Source organism: Melozone crissalis, unplaced genomic scaffold (genome assembly GCF_028551555.1).
Source record: "Melozone crissalis strain CALT ecotype California unplaced genomic scaffold, PUWL_Pcris_2 ptg000004l_1, whole genome shotgun sequence".
NCBI lineage: Eukaryota > Metazoa > Chordata > Aves > Passeriformes > Passerellidae > Melozone > Melozone crissalis.
Genome location: NW_026535782.1, coordinates 22,490,356 through 22,508,811, shown reverse-complemented (window position 1 = coordinate 22,508,811; position 18,456 = coordinate 22,490,356). Strand labels below are relative to the sequence as shown.

Here is an 18,456-nt window from a genome sequence, read left to right as displayed (position 1 = left end):
CGCTGCTGCGGGTGTTAAAAATAGCGAGTGACTGCACCGGGCAGCTATGGTGGGTCCGCGGCACCTCGGCCCGCGCCGGGGGCAGCCGCGGGGTGGAAGAGGGAGGCACATCCCGGGTGAACCGGTGGCCAGCGGGTGCTGCAGTCACGCTGCGGATGCTGCACTGGGCCGGTGGAAGCGCCTCTGAGGCAGAGCGCGTCTGACAAGCACCGCAGCGTCCCGTCTAAACCAGTGCCCCAGTGTAAACACTGGAGAGCTGCTCGGCTCATGTGCCAGCGGCCGCGCTCCTGACCCCCGCCGGTGCCCGGCTCCCAGCCCTCGGTCGGGGACGCCCCCGCACGCTGTGCCCCCAGCCCGGGCCCGGCGGCGGCAGGGGGTCAGTCGGGCAGGGCGGGGGGCGGCGCGGCAGCGGGCGGGCGGGCGGGCGCCGCGCCCCTGCCGTGACACGCCCACATTCCTGCCTGAAGAGCCGCGGCGCCCCGAGGGGGCCGTCAGAGCGGGAGGGACGCCGGAGCGATACAGACGCGAATTTTTCTTTCCTTTTGATACCTCTGACTTTTTTACGCGATTTTTTTTTTCTACTCTTATTCATCTAGGGGTTTGTTTTCGCTGACATTTCATAGTTAAGGGCTCTTTTTTTCCCTTGCGAGAAGTAGCAGCGGAGACAGGAGAATCTCGTTATTCCGAGGCTTCGGGAGAAACCCTCGCTTTCAAGCTCGTGCGTATAAGGTACGGCAGGGGCTGACTATTACCGGGCCGCCAAGAAGAACGGGGTGACTTTTCGGACGGAGCGCGGCTCGTCCTGCGCGTCTTTGTGCGGTGGCAGCGCCCCGGCTTGTCGCCAAGACCCTGCCGGGCTCCGCCGAGACGCGCGTAGGGATGCGCCGCCGCCGCATCCCGGAAAGGCGGCAAACCCGCAGAGCGACTGCGGCGCGACGCGGTGCCGCGACCGGCTTGCCTTTTCCCGTTGGAAACGCCGGGTCGCGCGGTGTCGCCGGCGGGGGGGCGGGAGGTAAACACAGGGAGGGACAGCCGCGGGGCGGGAGGCTCCGGCAGCCGATGTGACAATCGCGCATCGGTGTTGCATCAGTCTGCTCTCCGCTATCGGGGCGGGGAGGCGGAGGGGGAGGGGGGGGGAGTGCGGCGTGGCGGTGCCGCTGTCTCGGTGCGGTGCCGGTGCCGGTGCCGGTGCCGGTGGCGGTGCCGGTGCCGGTGTTGGTGCCGGTGTTGGTGCCGGTGTGGGCCGCGCGCCCCCGCCCCGCGCGGGGCTCACCTTTGTCCGCGCGCCCCCCGCCCCGCGCGCCTGGTACTTTTCCATTCGGCGGCGGCGGCGGGCGGGGGCCGCGGGGCCACGTGACGGGCTCGCGCCCGCTGCGGCACTGACGTCGCCTCCCGCCCCCAGGCAGGCGCGGCGCGTCCCGCCGGCAAGGACAAAAGAGCGGCCGAGCCCCGACCCCCGCCCGCCAGCATGAGCAGCGCCGAGATGGGCAAGTTCAACATCTCGCCCGACGAGGACAGCAGCAGCTACAGCTCCAACAGCAACGATTTCAGCTACCCCTACCCCACCAAGCCGGCTGCCATGAAGAGGTGAGGGGGCTCCCGCGGCGGGCGGCGCCGGGCGGGGACCCGGCGGTGCCGAGCGTCCGTCGGCAAATCCGTACGGAAACACGGGAATCGCTGCGGCCGGGGACCGGCGCAACGCCCCGCGCGATGACACCGTCGCAGGTGGGGTGGTTCTTTCGGGGTCATTCCGTCGGTTTTTCCTTTTCCCTTCGAAATGGATCGGAAATGCTGATCGGGAAGTGAATGTGCACGGTTCCCGTAAGAGTCACTAATGATGTAACGTTGTTTTGCAGCCACTATGCAGATATTGATCCGGAAAACCAAAATTTCTTGCTCGATTCCAATCTTGGAAAGAAGAAATATGAAACTCAGTATGTAAGTACCCGGCAATGACGTTCCAAATAAACAAACAAACAAACAAAAATGTACTGCCAATTTTGTGTTTGCTTTAATTCTGAGATGACTAATAACTCTCTATTAACTATTACCTATCCATCTTTCCTCAGCATCCGGGTACTACTTCCTTTGGAATGTCAGTATTTAATCTGAGCAATGCTATTGTGGGTAGTGGCATCCTTGGTCTTTCTTTTGCCATGGCTAACACTGGAATTGCTCTTTTTGTGTAAGTATCTTTTGATTCATCAAGAAAACCCCATCTTTCTGGTGTGTAATTCATATTCATATTTAATGGAAAAATACATGGTGTAAGAATATGACCCCATAGAAAACATCCAGTAATTTTCATAGGTGCAGAATTGCACTTTAGGCTTGTTTTGAATTTAAGGATTGTGATACATTCAGAAGAACCTGCAAAAATTAAACTGATTCATTGCAAGTTCTGCAACCCTCAAAAACATTTTACAGTGAATTTTACTTGACTTAGCTGTAGTTTCTCCATTAATAACTGATAGACTTCACCCAAAACTTTTATTATCCAAGTTCCAATCAGGGATGTGGTCTCGCTCTCCTCAGCTGACATCACTGTGCCTACAGAGTTACAATGTACTTAACCAATAAAGAAGTCTGTTTTATTGCTGTGCTCTCACTCTCTTCAGGGGCATGGTTTCAGTTACACCTATAAAAATTTCTGTCTGCCTGCAAGGGAGGGGTGTGGAATAACCAGCCTGTCTTTATTGGCCTGTCTACATTGGCGAAAGCTTTGAGGTGTAGGGCAGAACTACAGAAATGTAATTGGAAATGACATGAGGATCCAGTTATGTACAGTGCTTTTAAACATCTTGGGAAGTACATTTTTCATGTATTGGAGGCAGTTCAGCTCACACAACATATATTATCAGTGACTTGACTGCAAATGAGTATTCATGGGTATGTTTAAAGGAGCTTTGTGTTTTTATCCTGGAAATAGATCAATGTGCTGAATGTTCAAGAACATGTGAAGAGCAATGTTTAGTTCAAAATTTCCCTGACTCTGCTGCCAGATTTCCAGAAAGTAGGTCAGATTTACTTCCAGATGTTTCACAGTGTATGGGGTGGTGCTCAAGTTTCCTGAGGAAACTACCTATGTGTGAATTTTGGACCTAAAGGATTTTGAACACTTGGTGATTTGTTAATCTTTTACTAAGATTTTCACTTGCTTAGGTGATGCTAAACTGAACTAATGACTTAGCGTGAGTCTAGAATAGTTATTCGTGCTCTAAAGATGTTCTGCAGCATGTGAAAGCTAATCAATATAATGCACATTAGAATGTCTCTGAGGAGAGGAAAAAAGAGCATTTAAGGTTAGCTATTTGAACAGACTTCGAGGGTCCTCTTTTCTGAGGAAAAAAATGTTTCAAACTGTCAATTTACCAATTGGATGTGAGGCAATTTAGTTGCTTTTTATTTCCAGATGCTGTATTCAGATCTTGTTTGCATTAGTCCTGTTTCAAAGACAAACTAGCTTGTTACCTTTCAAAACTTGTAGATCGTACAGTTCTGAGGCAGGAAAGCAGTTAATCACAGATGATACTGAGGATTTATGATGACAGTGAGGGCATTACAGGCAGCCCTTAATAACTAGGTTACAGAATCAGATCCAGATGCAGTTGATTAGGGCAGTAAGTTCTTCGAAGACTATGGAGGCACTTCTGTAAGTGCTGTGACTTGTCACTTGTGTCAGCACTAAATAAATGAATAGAATGGTCTGGAAGCCAGAAACAGAGAGCTTGAAGATGAGTTTGCTGACTGATCTTGTCTGCACTGTAGGCAGCGATTCCATGTTAGGACTGAGAGGCCCAGGGTCTGTGCTGTTTTAAAGTAGTGTAACCCTGGCACATCTCAGCTGAGCTGTTTCTACACGGTGACTGAGTCAAATCCTAGTTAATCTCTACCTGTCAGAAATAGAGAGGTTTATCTGTGTGCATGTGTTAGTGTTAGTGAATTGGCGCAGTAACGTAAGTTTCCTACGCAGATCTGTGAAGCTTCTCAGATCTTTTTGTTTCCAGTTCTTTGTGCTGCATTTGCTAACTTTACCAACATTAAAAATGACACAAAAGGAAATGTATTCTGGGAAGCAAAGTTGGCCCTTTTTAAGCCATTTTTGATATGCTGATTCTTAGGTTTCCTATTAAGCAAAATGCTTGTATTGGTATAAGAAAGACCAGGGTTTTTTATTTAATGCCTTGTAATTTTCCACTGTGTTCTCCAGCAGCCGAGAAGTCCCCCCTAGCGTGCCACTCCAGGAAGTGCATTTGTTGTGGGAGAGATTTGTTGTTGAGAGACCCGAATTTTAGGTGATGCAAATGTGCTTCTGGAAATAATATGCATTGCCTGTAAAAGCTGTGGGGAAGATAAACAAGCCACTAGTGATTCCCATGTAAGCACATCTAAAGAGTTAACTTTTGAGGAAAGAATTTTTTTTAAATTACAATAGATGTGTATTTCCATTTGAAAACACAGCTCTCAATGAGCCTGAATTTTCAGTCAATTCTTTAAGGCTTTTGCAGTTTCATCCTTACATAAAAAAAAGAACATAACACCGGTTTAAGCTGGAAAGCTGATTTTTTTTAAGACCAAGAGATAATCTTCACTTCAGCTGTAGTTAGCCTCAGTGTTGAGCAGGGGCAGGAAGACGGGAAAAATACAGTTTCTTACAAGGATGCAAACCTTCCCCTCCACCTGCACGCATTCCCATTGATACTTTGTTAAGTTATTTATTGCCAAATGTAGCCAAGTATAATAGCCTGACTCTTGGTGGTGGTTATGCTACTTTAGACTGAATAGAATCGTTGTTCAAGCCTACAGTAGAATTTCTTTATATGCTTATGAAATGCAATTTAGTATAAAATCCTTTCTATACACGGCATTAATTGGGTTTTCATAACACTTTTAGTAATGTTTATGTTTGATACATTTTCATTTAATAGGGTTACAATAAGTCTTTATGGTTATTACAAATTTGTGTGTTTTTCTCTCCCCAGGATTCTCCTGCTGTTTGTCTCAATATTTTCTTTGTATTCAGTGCATCTTCTTTTGAAGACTGCCAATGAAGGAGGTATGGCAAATTACTCTTACAAATATGTAGTATTTGTTTCTTATGGTATTTTCTTGAAATACACCCCTCCAATGGGATATCGTACTTTCTTTTAGGATCTTTATTATATGAACAGTTGGGAATGAAGGCTTTTGGTATGGCTGGAAAACTTGCTGCTTCTGGATCAATTACAATGCAGAACATTGGAGGTGAGGACAAGATCTTAAAATATCTGTACTGTCAATAGTAATTGTTCCCTGCTTATTCTTGGAGACTTATTTGTCACACAACATGTGTTCATTAACTACTTGTGTTCAAGTGAAGTTATGAAACATGTTATGTGATTCTTGCATCGTGTGGCATATTCTATATTTGTAATGATCTATGATGTTATTCACCTACAGCTATGTCAAGCTACCTCTTCATAGTGAAATATGAGTTACCATTGGTCATCAAGACATTTATGAACATCGAAGAGACCACAGGGTAGGTGTTAGAACTCCTCATCAGAGAAACTATTAGGAGAAACAAATACGGAGACTGTATATACTTTTATATGAAGACCACGTTCGGTACACCATAGGGTAGCTTCTTATTCAGACAGATCTTCATTTAGATCCAGCCTGACCTGGGGAAAGGGTAGAAAAATACAGGTATTGCATCATATTGCAGAAAGCTGTTCTGTAAAGAACATCAGGTAAGTGTTAATGTATGTACCAGTCAGTACATACACTTGATGAGGAAAGATAAATGTGATTGTGGTTGTTTGGTTTTTTTTTTTGTTTGTTTTGTTGGGTTTTTTTAATTTATTTTCTTAATGCATTCAAAATTGTTTGGTCTGATTAATTTAGTTTTCTAGTATAAATACTGTGGCAAGTGATTTAATGTAAGACTAAGGTGCAGTTATGGAAGGAATGTCTTAAGGAGCAGTTCTCAAAAAGATTCAGAGACTAAATATTGACCTAAACCAGAGTTTATATACCTAAGACTAGAGTGGTAGATGCCTTGCCATCTAGCCCTGGAGACACCTTGACTCCAGAGTGGCTTTCCTGCTTGGCTTTAAAAAGAGGATTCATTTTATCTAACCCTATTTTGAGTTCACCATTACAATGGTCCTAGTACAATCAGGGGAGAAGGGTGATCCTCTGTAGTGATCAGTTTGGCGCACCTGACTTAGACACATTTTGTGTGTCTCCAAAGAACAGGTGATCATATCACTCTGTATTGAGAGGGTGTGTAAAAACAAGATGCCTGAGTTCAGATGGATAGAGTTAAGTGCTATAAATCTCACTCTTCAGAGTTGTACTTCTGTGCCTTGTCCTGAAGTGTCCCAGTCTTGAGAGGGCTGAGCAGCTCAAGACTCCAACTTACACCTAAGCCTGAGTTCAGAAGGTAGGCATTTTTCTGCCGTGTTCCCCAAGGGGTTCAAGCCATTTGGTGGTGTTCATTCAGCTTGCTGATAAATACTGTCATAATAACAGTGCTAGCCATATTTTTTTTCCTTTAATTTTTTTTAGTGTACTCAAATGCTGCACCTACCCTATTTACTTAGTAGTGTTATGTTTACAAATTCTTTGCTGGGAAGTTAATTTCTCTCCTTTGGCTGAATTCAAGTCCTTATTTTTCGATTCTTAAGAGAGCCCCTGGAGTAGCCAGTATTTAGAAGGGGGCTCGGAGGCAAATATTTTTTAACTGTCCCATCTTCAGTAAAGAATTCAAAACTGGTTGCAATTCAAGAGGGAAAGTTAAAGTCTGTGAATCTCTCTGGATACAGCTGCTGCTCTGCAAATCTGGCAGAGAAAATTAAGAAATTGACATCTCTGTCTTAAATGCTTTCTTGTTGGCTGGCACTAGGTACACTGATTTAAAGTAAATATTTTCTCAGTGCTCTGGCAATTGTGAACCCCATTTAACTGACTCTCTCCATGCATTGCTTAGGGGAGTCTGGGTGGCTACCATTGGCATGGATTCCACTCTGGCAGCCTGGGGCCCGAAATGTAAGCACTTACCTGTTTGAGTGTCCCAAAATAATGTTTACTGTAGAAAAACTTCTGGACTTCTGAGACAATATTGTAAATACTAGCTCCATTATTAAAATTTGTTTAGCAACTTCTAAAGTACTTGGCTATATTTTAAAACTGCACAATCCCATTCTTTACTCTTCAGGACGGAAAAACTTTGAAGTCCTTGATCTGAAAGTCCTGATGGCCTCTCTATGGTATGCACAATAGCAGTGCATGTTCTTGTGATTGTATCAACTGCAAGAAATTTCTTTGTTGTGATTTCTTTTAAATTTGCCAAAAGTCTACTATGTTTTAAAAAAAGACAACAAAAGGTGTATGGTGTCAATGTCCTATACATCTGAAGTTTTTAAAATAATACTCCTTTTTTACATCTAGTTATCCCAGGTAACCATCTGAGGAAAGAGATGACTGCATCATTTTTGCATTTATTATGTAAATCCAGAGCAAGTCTGTTAATTATTCCATATTTCCATTACCATATAAAAGGCTATAATTCAGCAACTGAGTTTGCATATACAAATTTCAAATTAAATTTTTTACCTAAATAGCATACAGTACATTTTAAAATAAATACTGTTAAATTATATCATAATAGGATGCAAAGTATTAATACTTGGGAATAAATGTGTAACTTAGTGTTACTTTAATTGCTTAAAGCATAAAAGATGGTCCTGTAGGACTTCATTTTTATGTGTTTCAAAAAAGATGTTAATCTTCTAATGCTCAAAAATGTTTTGTGAAAAACATTTTTCTGCTTCTTAAAGAAAAAATGGCAGAAATGCTCTGAAGGAAAAAGCCCCTGAAGTTCTTATCATGTTTTCCCTACTGAAAGGGACGAAATGTGCCTCCAAGAGACTCCCAGTGCTTGTTGGAGTTTTCTCAGCCAGTGGGCTTGAGCTATTGCCTTACCTTCAGCCCTCACCTGTTTTTCTTTAATTCCCACAGGGCACTCAACAGAATTTTATTTCCATTAAAAATGGAAATCCTGCCGGGGCCCTGCAGTATTCTAACACATCTGGAGAGTTGGGAACCAGCACTTAAGAAAATTATATTTTTTCTGTGATTGATCCCACTTGACTTTTTTCTAACCAAGCATTTACTTTTCTTTCTTCTGACTTCCAGATGTTATTATTTTTATAAAAGGACACTAAAGGAAAGGCACAATGCAGGTTTGGGGTGAGATAAGAAGCTATTGTAGGGTGTTAGGCCCATATAGGAAATTAAATGCTGTCATTTGTGACATCAGGTAGTGCATTTTTTAAGGAGCCATATGTTGTAGAAAATAAGAAGGAAGACTAAACTGCAAATGCAATCTTTAAATACTTGATTACTTACAAATATTACCTTCTTTTCTACAGAGAATGGTATCTCAATGGTGACTATTTAGTGCTGCTGGTGTCTGTCATTCTCATTCTTCCCCTGTCCCTGCTGAAAAATCTAGGTAAGTAGTAGAGAGCATTTAAAATAAAAACTCATTGGAAGAACTGAGGTGAAATGTGTTGATGCAATGTTTGAGTCTTGAAATTCTGTCTGAATTAATAGCTGTCTCCAAACTTGTGACTTGGGACTAATTAGCATTTAGGTAATTGCTGTCAATCTCCTTGAAGAAAGGAAAAAAAAAAACCAAGACAAGTATACTAAATTACAAATGTGTTTGTGGAAGATGAAAAGACAGCAGATAGGATGGCTTCAGAACAAAGCTCAACAGTAACTTTATTTCTGTTCTTATCACAAAGCTTGACCTATTTTGGTCAATGGTGAAATAGTAAATATTGTTACCAGCTATCCTGTAACAGCCTTCAAAGAGTAGAGCTGCTAACTCTGGGCAGCATCTTCTCATTTTAGATCCTGAGGAGTAACAGAGTATTCATGCCAGATGCTGTATCTGAAATAGCTGTAATTCATTGGTATATGTGAATAATTCAGATAACAGGCTGTTTATTCAGAGAATCCTGTAGTAGAACTTCAATAACTGAGAGTCTCAATGTGAATTACTCTCTCAAATTACTATTTTCTAGAAGTAAATCAGTAAAAACAGAAGGAAAAAGGCTAAGTTACCTGATTGTGTGTGCTGTTAAAATTAATCCTATATCGTTCTTAGTATACAATAAACAATTCATATGGTTGCTGCTGTGAGATTTTTTAGTTTGCTTCCTTTTCTTGTTAAAAAGTTTAACATTACAGACTCTCTGTATGTACAGACCCTAATATGTCTTTCAGAACCTTCAGATCTGGGTTGGGATTAGCAGAAACTCAATGAATAATTAATTTGTTCTGTGTATTGCTAAGGAAATGACAATCTAAAGAGATCACTTGACAGAATACATTTTGCCATTCTGTTTTGACTTGAATGATGTTTAGATTTTTTTTGTCTTTCTTGATCACAGGGTATTTGGGCTATACCAGTGGTTTTTCCTTGCTTTGCATGGTCTTCTTTCTGATTGTTGTAAGTATAATCTTGTAAACTTGTTGTAAACTTTACAGTGCTTGTAAAACTGCATTTCAAAGCAAAATTAAGCAGTTTCTAAAAATTTTCACATCTTGCATTAGTCAAAGTAATAAATACGTGGCTTTATTTCTAGGTCATTTGGAAGATGTTTCAGATTCCTTGTCCTGCGGACAGTGTCATCATGAATGTGACATTACTTAATGCAACAGTGGCACCTTTGGTAGCTGAAAATATAACAAGTGAGGATATGTGCAAGCCAAAATATTTCATCTTCAATTCACAGGTAACTGACCGAAAAAATCAGATCCTCTGTGGAGAATAACTAAGAACAAGTATGCAGTAGATAAATAAGATAATTTTTCCTTCAAGCACTTGCCCAGTTTTAAAATAGGGATGCGTTAAGACTTTCTGTTCGAGTAGACTTGGGCACTGTTTACCTCATGGAGACTGGGTTTTTCCACATGCCAAATACACAGAAATTAGAGCAGCTTGAAGTGCCTGTTTGAGTGGTAAAAAAAACATCTCTCATTCTTTAGCACAGCATTTCTCAAGCTTTCTCAAAAAAGTTAATGAAGCATTTTAATAAGTAGATTGCAGAAGAAAATGAAGAAAATTGTAGAAGTGTGCAAATAGGATGTTTGACTTGTTCCCAGTCAAATTCTTGTTCAAAGTCAATTCTTGACTCATGAATGCTCCCAATTACAGTGATGAATCTCCACATGTAATACACAATAGCAAATTCAAGATCTAATCACTTTTAAGCCTGTGAGTTGCTGAAAATAATTTTGAATGCAAATACATTCATCTCACCATGGAATTCAGTGAAATTTGAGACTATTTGGTACCTCTTGATCTGGGTTTAAGAAAATATGAACTTGTTTAAACTTCTTCTGCAGTTTCCATTGTAAAGAATAGCTGGTCTTTATTACCAAATAAGGCCAAAACTGAAGAATCTCCTGATGATTTTGTAAAGTAAATTTCTAATGTCTGTTGAGATACTTAAGAAACTTTTTTTTTTTCAGACTGTTTATGCTGTCCCAATCCTAACATTTTCCTTTGTCTGTCATCCTGCAATTCTTCCTATTTATGAAGAACTGAAAGGGTAAGTGTTAGATATAGATCTGTAATTTCACTGAACAAACAAATAGAGTATGAAACAAATAGAGTATGTTCTCCCTGCTAACAATGTTACTTTTTCTTACAGCCGAAGCCGTAAAAGAATGATGAATGTGTCCTACGTATCTTTTTTTGCCATGTTCCTCATGTATTTGTTGGCTGCTCTCTTTGGATACTTGACATTTTATGGTAAATATTGTCTCTCTGCTTTCTTTGAATGACTTACGTTCTGCAAAATCAGAGTGTTATTTTAAAAATAGAACAAGCAAGCATTTACTATGCATTCTAAATATACACTGTTACTTGGGCTTTTTTTTTAGTACTTCTGTAAGTGCACACCCTAAAGGAGATCAGTAATAGAATTAGGCCCAAGACATAGGATTAAAATTGGATTAAGCCAGATTCTGTGCCTCCAAGTCATCCCTGTGTAAAATGGATACATTCTTACAAGAGCTCTTGAGGCTTTCAGTTCGTATGGATTATGTAACTGTAAAATTTGTGTGGAATCTAGAGCAGAAACACATGTTTAAGAAGTATGTCAAAAAAATCTAACTAAAATACTGTTTTCTTTATAGGAAAAGTTGAACCAGAACTGCTTCACACCTACTCTGCTTATCTGGGTGCTGATGTTCTCCTTCTTATTGTGCGTCTTGCTGTACTTATGGCTGTCACCCTCACTGTACCTGTAGTTATTTTCCCTGTAAGTAATTATTTTTTAAACAACTATATGCTGCAGTCATTTAGTGATTTGGCAACTCCTGTTTATTAATTGAAAAACTGAAGAGTTTTTCTCTTAACTGAAAAAGGAAATTTATTCTGCTAAACTTGATAAATTTTAGCTATACTGTTAATTCAATAAACATGTAACATTTACTAAACAGTAATACAAATATATTCAGTTACACAGTTTTCCTGGTATGATTATATGGGGAAATGAAACAGATTGCCACTCTGTAAAAAAGCTTACACTGTTGTATAATCAGCTTACAGAAGCCAGCATGTTTTTGTACATACCTTGTGGTGGCAATCTGGCCATTTATGAGTATATTGTTGAGCAGTGTCTCTAGATGGTACAAAATTTCCTGGAATTTTTGTTCAAACCAGATACTTTTCCTTGGGTTTTTTTCTCCATATTACTTTTGTCTTTCACCTTCTATTAAAATCTGAAGCATTCAGGAAAGTTATGTTAAAATACTTTCAGAAGGGAGGTCTAACTCAGGTGCCAAATCACTGTCTTCCAAAATGAAGACTAAACTGTCTCTTTTTTTCCCCCTGTCTTCCAAAGATCCGCAGTTCCATTACCCAGCTGCTGTGGGCAGGGAAGGAGTTCAGCTGGTGGCGTCACTGTTCCATTACCATTTCTCTCCTGGCATTTACCAACCTGCTGGTTATCTTTGTCCCTACTATTCGAGACATCTTTGGATTCATTGGTAAGCATTGTCTTGTCAGATCAAGCAGTCTTTTGCATTTCAGAAAAAGCAATTACAGTCTAATTAGAGTATATTTACCTGTTTATGAGTATTTATTTCCATGCTTTTTCTCTACAGGTGCTTCTGCGGCTGCCATGCTGATCTTTATACTTCCTTCTGCCTTCTACATCAAATTAGTGAAGAAGGAACCAATGAAGTCAGTGCAAAAGATTGGGGTATGTATAGACAAAAATGTAACTACTATAGACAACTATGTAACTAAGAATTTGCTTACTAATTCAAAACAAAAAAAATAAGTATCTTCATGATTTATGAATTTTGAAGTCCTGTTGAAGGTAGTCAGTGAATTAGCATTTAATGTTATCTTGTGTAGTTGCAAGGAGCTGCGGGAACTCAAAACCAAGGAACTGGCCATCACAAGACTCAGTTCACTTCAGTGAGTTCTCTCAGCCCCTGGCCCCAAATCTCAACAGTAGCTGGGTCATTCTGTTGCTGGTAAGAGCCAGATTTCAACAGAATACCCTAAGAACTGTATTTAAAGGACCTTAACATTCTTTAAATATTCTTTTAAGACTTATTGACATAGTTTTCTGCTTAAAAGCTCGTATCTGCCAGTTGTTTGGGTTATCTTGATTGTTCTTGGTGCTCTTACTAATCATAGACATACTGACTCATAATGCAGTCAGATATACTGAGACAGTCAAGTTAGCACAGTGGCATAGCCTGACTGGTTATCAGCAGCTACATTCACTTCCCTTAGCTGAGGGTGAGGTCTGCTATACTGAAAATAAATATACTTTCTGATTTGAGAAAGGACCCCAAATATGAGAAAGACACTTAGCTCCTTGTCATTGACTTGATCTCTTGTCTCTTTTACTTTGTGCTCTGTGAGCAATGGCATTTGTGCTAGTTCATGGGCATGAATTTATAGGTGAAATGTTGTGTTTTACCAACAGTGTCATAACAGAATCTGAAATACTTCTTTTATGTTTTCTTTTTCAGGCTTCATTCTTCTTTCTAAGTGGTATACTTGTGATGACTGGGTGTATGACACTGATTATTCTAGACTGGATCCAGAATGTTAAATCTGATGGCCATTAACTGCCCTGATTTAATCTCTGTAATACACCACTTCAAATGCCAGTGTTCACTCAGATACCTACTGGGAATGAAAACGAGCTATTCAGCTTCCTTTAAAAGGCAGATTCTTTGTTGATGGTTCTTCTGATTGTAGAATATCTGAACTGTGTCTTTAAGAAACTATTCTGCATGATGGAAGTGGATATTGACATCAAACCACGTGAGTGTCTGGCTGAAGGAAGTGACAACTTTATTCCATTCCAGAGAATGGACAGAACTCTCTGTAGACTTCTATCAAGCCATGTTTGGCTTTCGTCATTGTTACTTGGATATTTTGTTATTTTACTTGAATGTGCCTAATGGAACCATTTGATGTGAGAAAGAACTCTTTAATTTACAGCAAAGTGTTTAAATAACCAATGAGAGAGCAAGAGAAAGAGAGAAACACTATTATTTTTTGTACCAAAAATTCTTATGGACCTCAAAAGCACTATTTTGACTTTAAGAAACATTTTTCTAAAAAGAATGAAAAAATCACATAGAAGAGCTTGGAAAAATATTTAATTAGTGTCCTAAATTAAACTTAGTTTGATTTTCTTGATCTCTTAACTCATGTCACCAGTGACAGGACCCAAGGAAAGGGCATGAAGCTGAGTCAGGGAAGTTTACGTTGGATATCAGGAAAAGGCTTTTTTACCCAGAGGGTGGTTGGGCACTGGAACAGGTTCCCCAGGAAAGTGGTCACAGCACCAGCCTGACAGAATGCAAGAAATGTTTGGACAACTCTCAGGCACATGGTTTGATTCTTGGGATGTCCTGTGCAGGGCCAGGAGTTGGACATGGTGATTCTGATGGGTCCTTTCCCTCAACATACTTTATGATTCTGTAGAGGCATAGTTAGAAGAAATTTTATTTTTAAAATGCTTCTAATGACCAAAACAGAAAATAAACCAATTCAGGTCAAAGTTTTCTGATACTAAATGCTTCCCATGAAGCTCCCTTAGAGAAAATAATCCTGAAAATTATTTCAGACTTACATAAGTAACTAGAGTTACCAAAAATGGTGTGGAAATGCAAATTTTCAAACTTCAAAAAAATCCACCCTTTGTAAAAGGGTACATTCGAGAAAAGCGTAGGTAATCTAAAATTGTAAAGATGGCATTAACATTTCCCTTCTTGAGGTACTCAGTAGTGCAATTGAGTAAAACAGGGTCTGGGGTTTTTGCTTTTTGGGGGTTTTTTTTCCTGTTATAGGTAGGAACTGAATGGCACTGGAGCACATGATGCCATTAATACAAAATTTCCTCCTCAAGTTCCTTTTATTATTAAGGTCCATTGTCAGTTGTAACAATGTTTGTTGGGATTTTTTTCTATCCAATCTATCTTGAAACACTCTGTAGGAAAACAGAAAAGTCCTAATGTAGTCTTCTAGTTGTATAATATTTAAAAACTGTACAGTATTTCTCAAATTCCTTATCCATTATTGGATTTTGAATTACTTGATTATTCTGTTTCTGAGTCAAATTCACAAAATAACTGCACCAATATTTCATGCTTGGTACAAACTCTCTTCACATACACAACTGGGATTCCTCTTCCAATTTATACTGTGTAGTAGTATTAAAGATAACCTCATAGACTGGATAGTCATCTCATACTTGTTTGCTTCAGAAATAGACATGTTTCTAGTGAGCCCTATCTGATGAAGCAGGTGCTGTATGGTTGTGATGAGCTATTTTGTTTCTAGTGCATGTTTGCTCTTTCATTCTTGTCCCAGGTTGAAGAGAGGTAGCATTTGTATAACAGTGTACTTGGCTTATAAGAGGTTCTCAAACAGCAATATCGGGTACAAAAGCCTAGATAGAGATTATTAATGAAATAGTCATGGCAATGTGGTCAACTGTCTTCATCTGACACGATGCTTTAAAAATCTCATTTATGAAGTCCCACTCAGTCATCGTGTCAGGGAGACCAAGTAAAGGCCTGTAATCCGTTGATTAAACAGTGCCTGAGACTTTTTTGCTCTTGTAGAATTAATCAGAAATAAATCTAAACAATAGTCACCATTTGGCAGATAATGTCAAGCTCTGCCCAGCCATTTAAAATCTATGGAAAAACAACTGCAGGTATTTTGTATTGATACTTCTGCATGACTGTAAGTACTGGTCACTAAGACTATATAGTAAAACTGTAATGACAAGTTAGATTCCTCATGTGTTATTTGTATAATTAATTCAGTGGTACTCAACTGGCAATTAATGATCCTGGAGTCAGCACTGACTAATGCTCTGTAGGTACTTCTCTGCCTCAGGTACTGTACATCCATGGCTAACTATCCCATGTTACCTGATCTCCACAGAAGTGCTGAGCATGTGCCTCCTCAGTACTTTGGCAGCTTTTCTTCTTCCTCCACAAATGTGTAAAGGTGGAAGAGGATTAAAATGTTGTCTACCTTTGAGCAATTTGTAGCACATAAGGGATGAAATTCTTCCCTTTAAAAAGAGGAAAGAAAGTGAGAAATATCCTCCTTTCTCAGAGCAACCATAGAAGAGGAAGGAGTTGTTAGTGAGAAGTTACTACCAAGTCCTTCTTGGCAACCAGAAGGGAAGAAGATTATTGCGATGACACCTCATAGTGTATTGTACATGTCACTAATTCTCTGAATGTAGCAATTTCCAGATTATACATTATGTGTTATATAATTTGATGACTGACTCTTCACCTGCAACAGTTGAGTTCCACTTGGCTGGGTCGATTTCCAACACGTGATTTTTTTTTAAATTATTATTTTTCCAAACCTGTCTGTTTAAAGTTACCTACATTGCAAACCACCTAAAAGAGCAGCTTCAGTATTAAACCACTGTTCTGTCACCTCAGTTAGACATTACTGTCTTCCATGATATTTCAGTCATAAATGTAACATGTTATTTATAAAGCATTAATCCATTAAAACTAAAACTATTTTTCAATATTTATGATAGTCTATGTACATAAATTGTATGTGTGTATATACTGTAAGTATAATGTATATAATGTAGGTTTGGAGTCCAGGATTTATGTATATATTCCTCTCTCATTACTGATTGTTACAGCATTTCAAGGAGTTGTCCATGTTGTACATCTGCGTAACAGCTGTCAAAGGAAAGAGCCTTTTTCAACAGTGTAATGCTTACAGAGATGAAAGGAGTGTGTTATGCCTAAGGTGTGTAAGAAAACACTAAGACTGTATTTATTACAAATGTATATGTTGCAATAAACACCGGAATCCCTTGGGTCCATAGAAAGCATTGTTGAGGTTCATGTGTACTTTCTCTCTGATTCGCCATGGATGTTAGGATTCCCTGAATGCAGCAGTTAGCCACCTCTGCGATCCAGCGCGCGTCCCTCCCGCGGTACATCCGTGTACATATGTAAATACCCACCCTCCTGGGAGAGGCCAGCAGCCTAGCTACCACTGCTGGCTAGACTGGTGGCCAGCAGCACAGTTTCAATGAAACATTGTATGTTTGTTTTAACTGAAATAAATAAACAAATAATCCTAAGCAAGGGCGTGATGTTTTTCTTGGGGGAGGCATTTGGAGGATTTTCTTTAGAGATTATGCTAAAAGTGTACCTCTAATTTCATGTATATTTAACTTACTGAGCACTTTTCAGAAAAGATGGGGAGGAAAATGGTATGCAACTATATCCAAAACTTCTGACACTACAAGGGTTAAGAGAACGAGTCTGGGCATGAGAGATCAAATTCCACAAGGAACTTGCATTAAGTAATTTCTTTTGTGGAAAAGGCATAGCTGGAGACAAGATCCAATGTGTTAGATCTTGTGTAAGTGTAATAAATGATTGAGTCTTCCTAAATTCCTATGCCACTTTCTTTCATTTGAATCTCCAGAAGAATAACTGCTTGTGTAAAAAGTTACAAAACTGGTATGCCTGGTTTGCTTCCATTTTGGAAACTGGGTACAAACCAATGTAGCATATGTGTTCTTGGTTCTCCATAAATCTGTATCATGTCATATGAATAACTGTCCCAAAAATTCAGAATTGGTTGAGAGACACTAGAGTCGTAACTCAGTGTGTCATGTGTTCAGCAAAACACTACAAGAGGAATACTTAGGAAGGGTAGTTATATGCTCTGAAATTAGGAAATCCTTAATTAAGGTTGCATTAATTATAAGATTGCATAGCATGTTTTCCTGGAATCCTTGCTTAGTAGCTGTTCATTATTTTATTTTTTTAAGATGCTTTCTGTGTGTGCACAGTGTTTATGTGTTTGCTCAAATTCCAAAGCCCATCCTGATGAGGGATGAATGCCTGCATTCCTTTCTAGTCCTCATTTTAGTGTCATGTTTGTGTAACTTGAATTACTCATTTTCACAGTGTTGCAGGCCTTTAAGAAGGTGTTAATCAGTATACTGCTCTTGGGGATCATGGAGAGGAAGTACTGTGGGACCACCATGTACTTGAGTCCACAATTTAATGTCTTCCACTTGCTTATTTTGTATTTCAGCATTTGGTTACATGCATCTGAAGCATAACTTCAAACAGGTTTTGCATGATGATCATTCTTGGAACAAGAACCCTAAAAATCAAGCTATCCATTAGGAAAGAGTGATCATGTCTGGAAGGGCCCCAGTCTCATAAGGTGTCTGCCCTCACACAGGAATTTCATAGCAGTGCAGAAGCCCTTCCCCTAGAATGCTGCTTGGCAAGCTGAACCATTAGGCTCACCTTTACAATCAGGCAATTCCATCAACTTAAATAACATGAGAAGCAGTCTTTTTCTGCACCTTATTTCTCACAAGAATGGGAACATTGCTTATCTTGTGAGATGAATGAGATGGTGCAATGATTTTTTAAAAAGAAACTGAAATTACATTGGGATGGTGTCTAAAATCCCATGCTTCGAGCCTCTTTGCTTGCCACAAAGTCTTTGCTCCAAAGGAGGGTTAAGTTGTCACTTCAAGTTTATTCACAATGCTGAGCTTTGTGAATGTCTCGAGGTCTGTCCAGGAGGCAGATGGCAACTTTCTTGTAGCTCCTCTGAAATTTGCTTCCTTCTTCCACCCTGGCCTTGCCAAGTCTGTTGTGCCCAAAGGTCGTACCTAGCTGTCTCACCTCCAAGTGTTCATGCAGCAGCTGGATTGTATCAGGTCATGTCCCCAGGTCCCCTGTGGCTTAGCTCATATCCCTGCTTCCAGGGCATCACAGTTCCCATTCAGTCTGTGTGCCCAGGTTTCCTTTCTGGAGACACAGAACAGAGCACGGCCAGCGTGTGCCCAAATTTCAGCTCCAGAAGAAACCAAGATACCATGAGGCAGC

The 18,456-nt window shown here is 40.2% G+C and overlaps 1 protein-coding gene across 2 annotated transcripts; it reads left to right on the top strand.

Annotated features, from left to right (window-relative positions):
• Positions 1-470: 470 nt before the first annotated feature.
• On the top strand, positions 471-16,676 carry SLC38A2 (solute carrier family 38 member 2). Of its 2 annotated transcripts, XM_054272989.1 has the most exons (16): positions 475-729; positions 1,403-1,587; positions 1,857-1,938; positions 2,070-2,185; positions 4,983-5,056; positions 5,152-5,244; positions 5,440-5,521; positions 8,418-8,500; positions 9,447-9,505; positions 9,642-9,791; positions 10,531-10,610; positions 10,713-10,813; positions 11,200-11,324; positions 11,910-12,054; positions 12,172-12,269; positions 13,057-16,676. In XM_054272989.1, the coding sequence occupies exons 2-16, from the start codon at positions 1,469-1,471 to the stop codon at positions 13,153-13,155; spliced, it is 1,506 nt and encodes a 501-aa protein (XP_054128964.1). In that variant the 5' UTR covers positions 475-729; positions 1,403-1,468; the 3' UTR covers positions 13,156-16,676. The 2 variants fall into 2 exon arrangements, with proteins under 2 accessions (XP_054128957.1, XP_054128964.1); XM_054272982.1 differs by having other exon boundaries at positions 471-729; positions 11,910-12,269.
• The last annotated feature ends 1,780 nt before the right edge of the window (positions 16,677-18,456 follow it).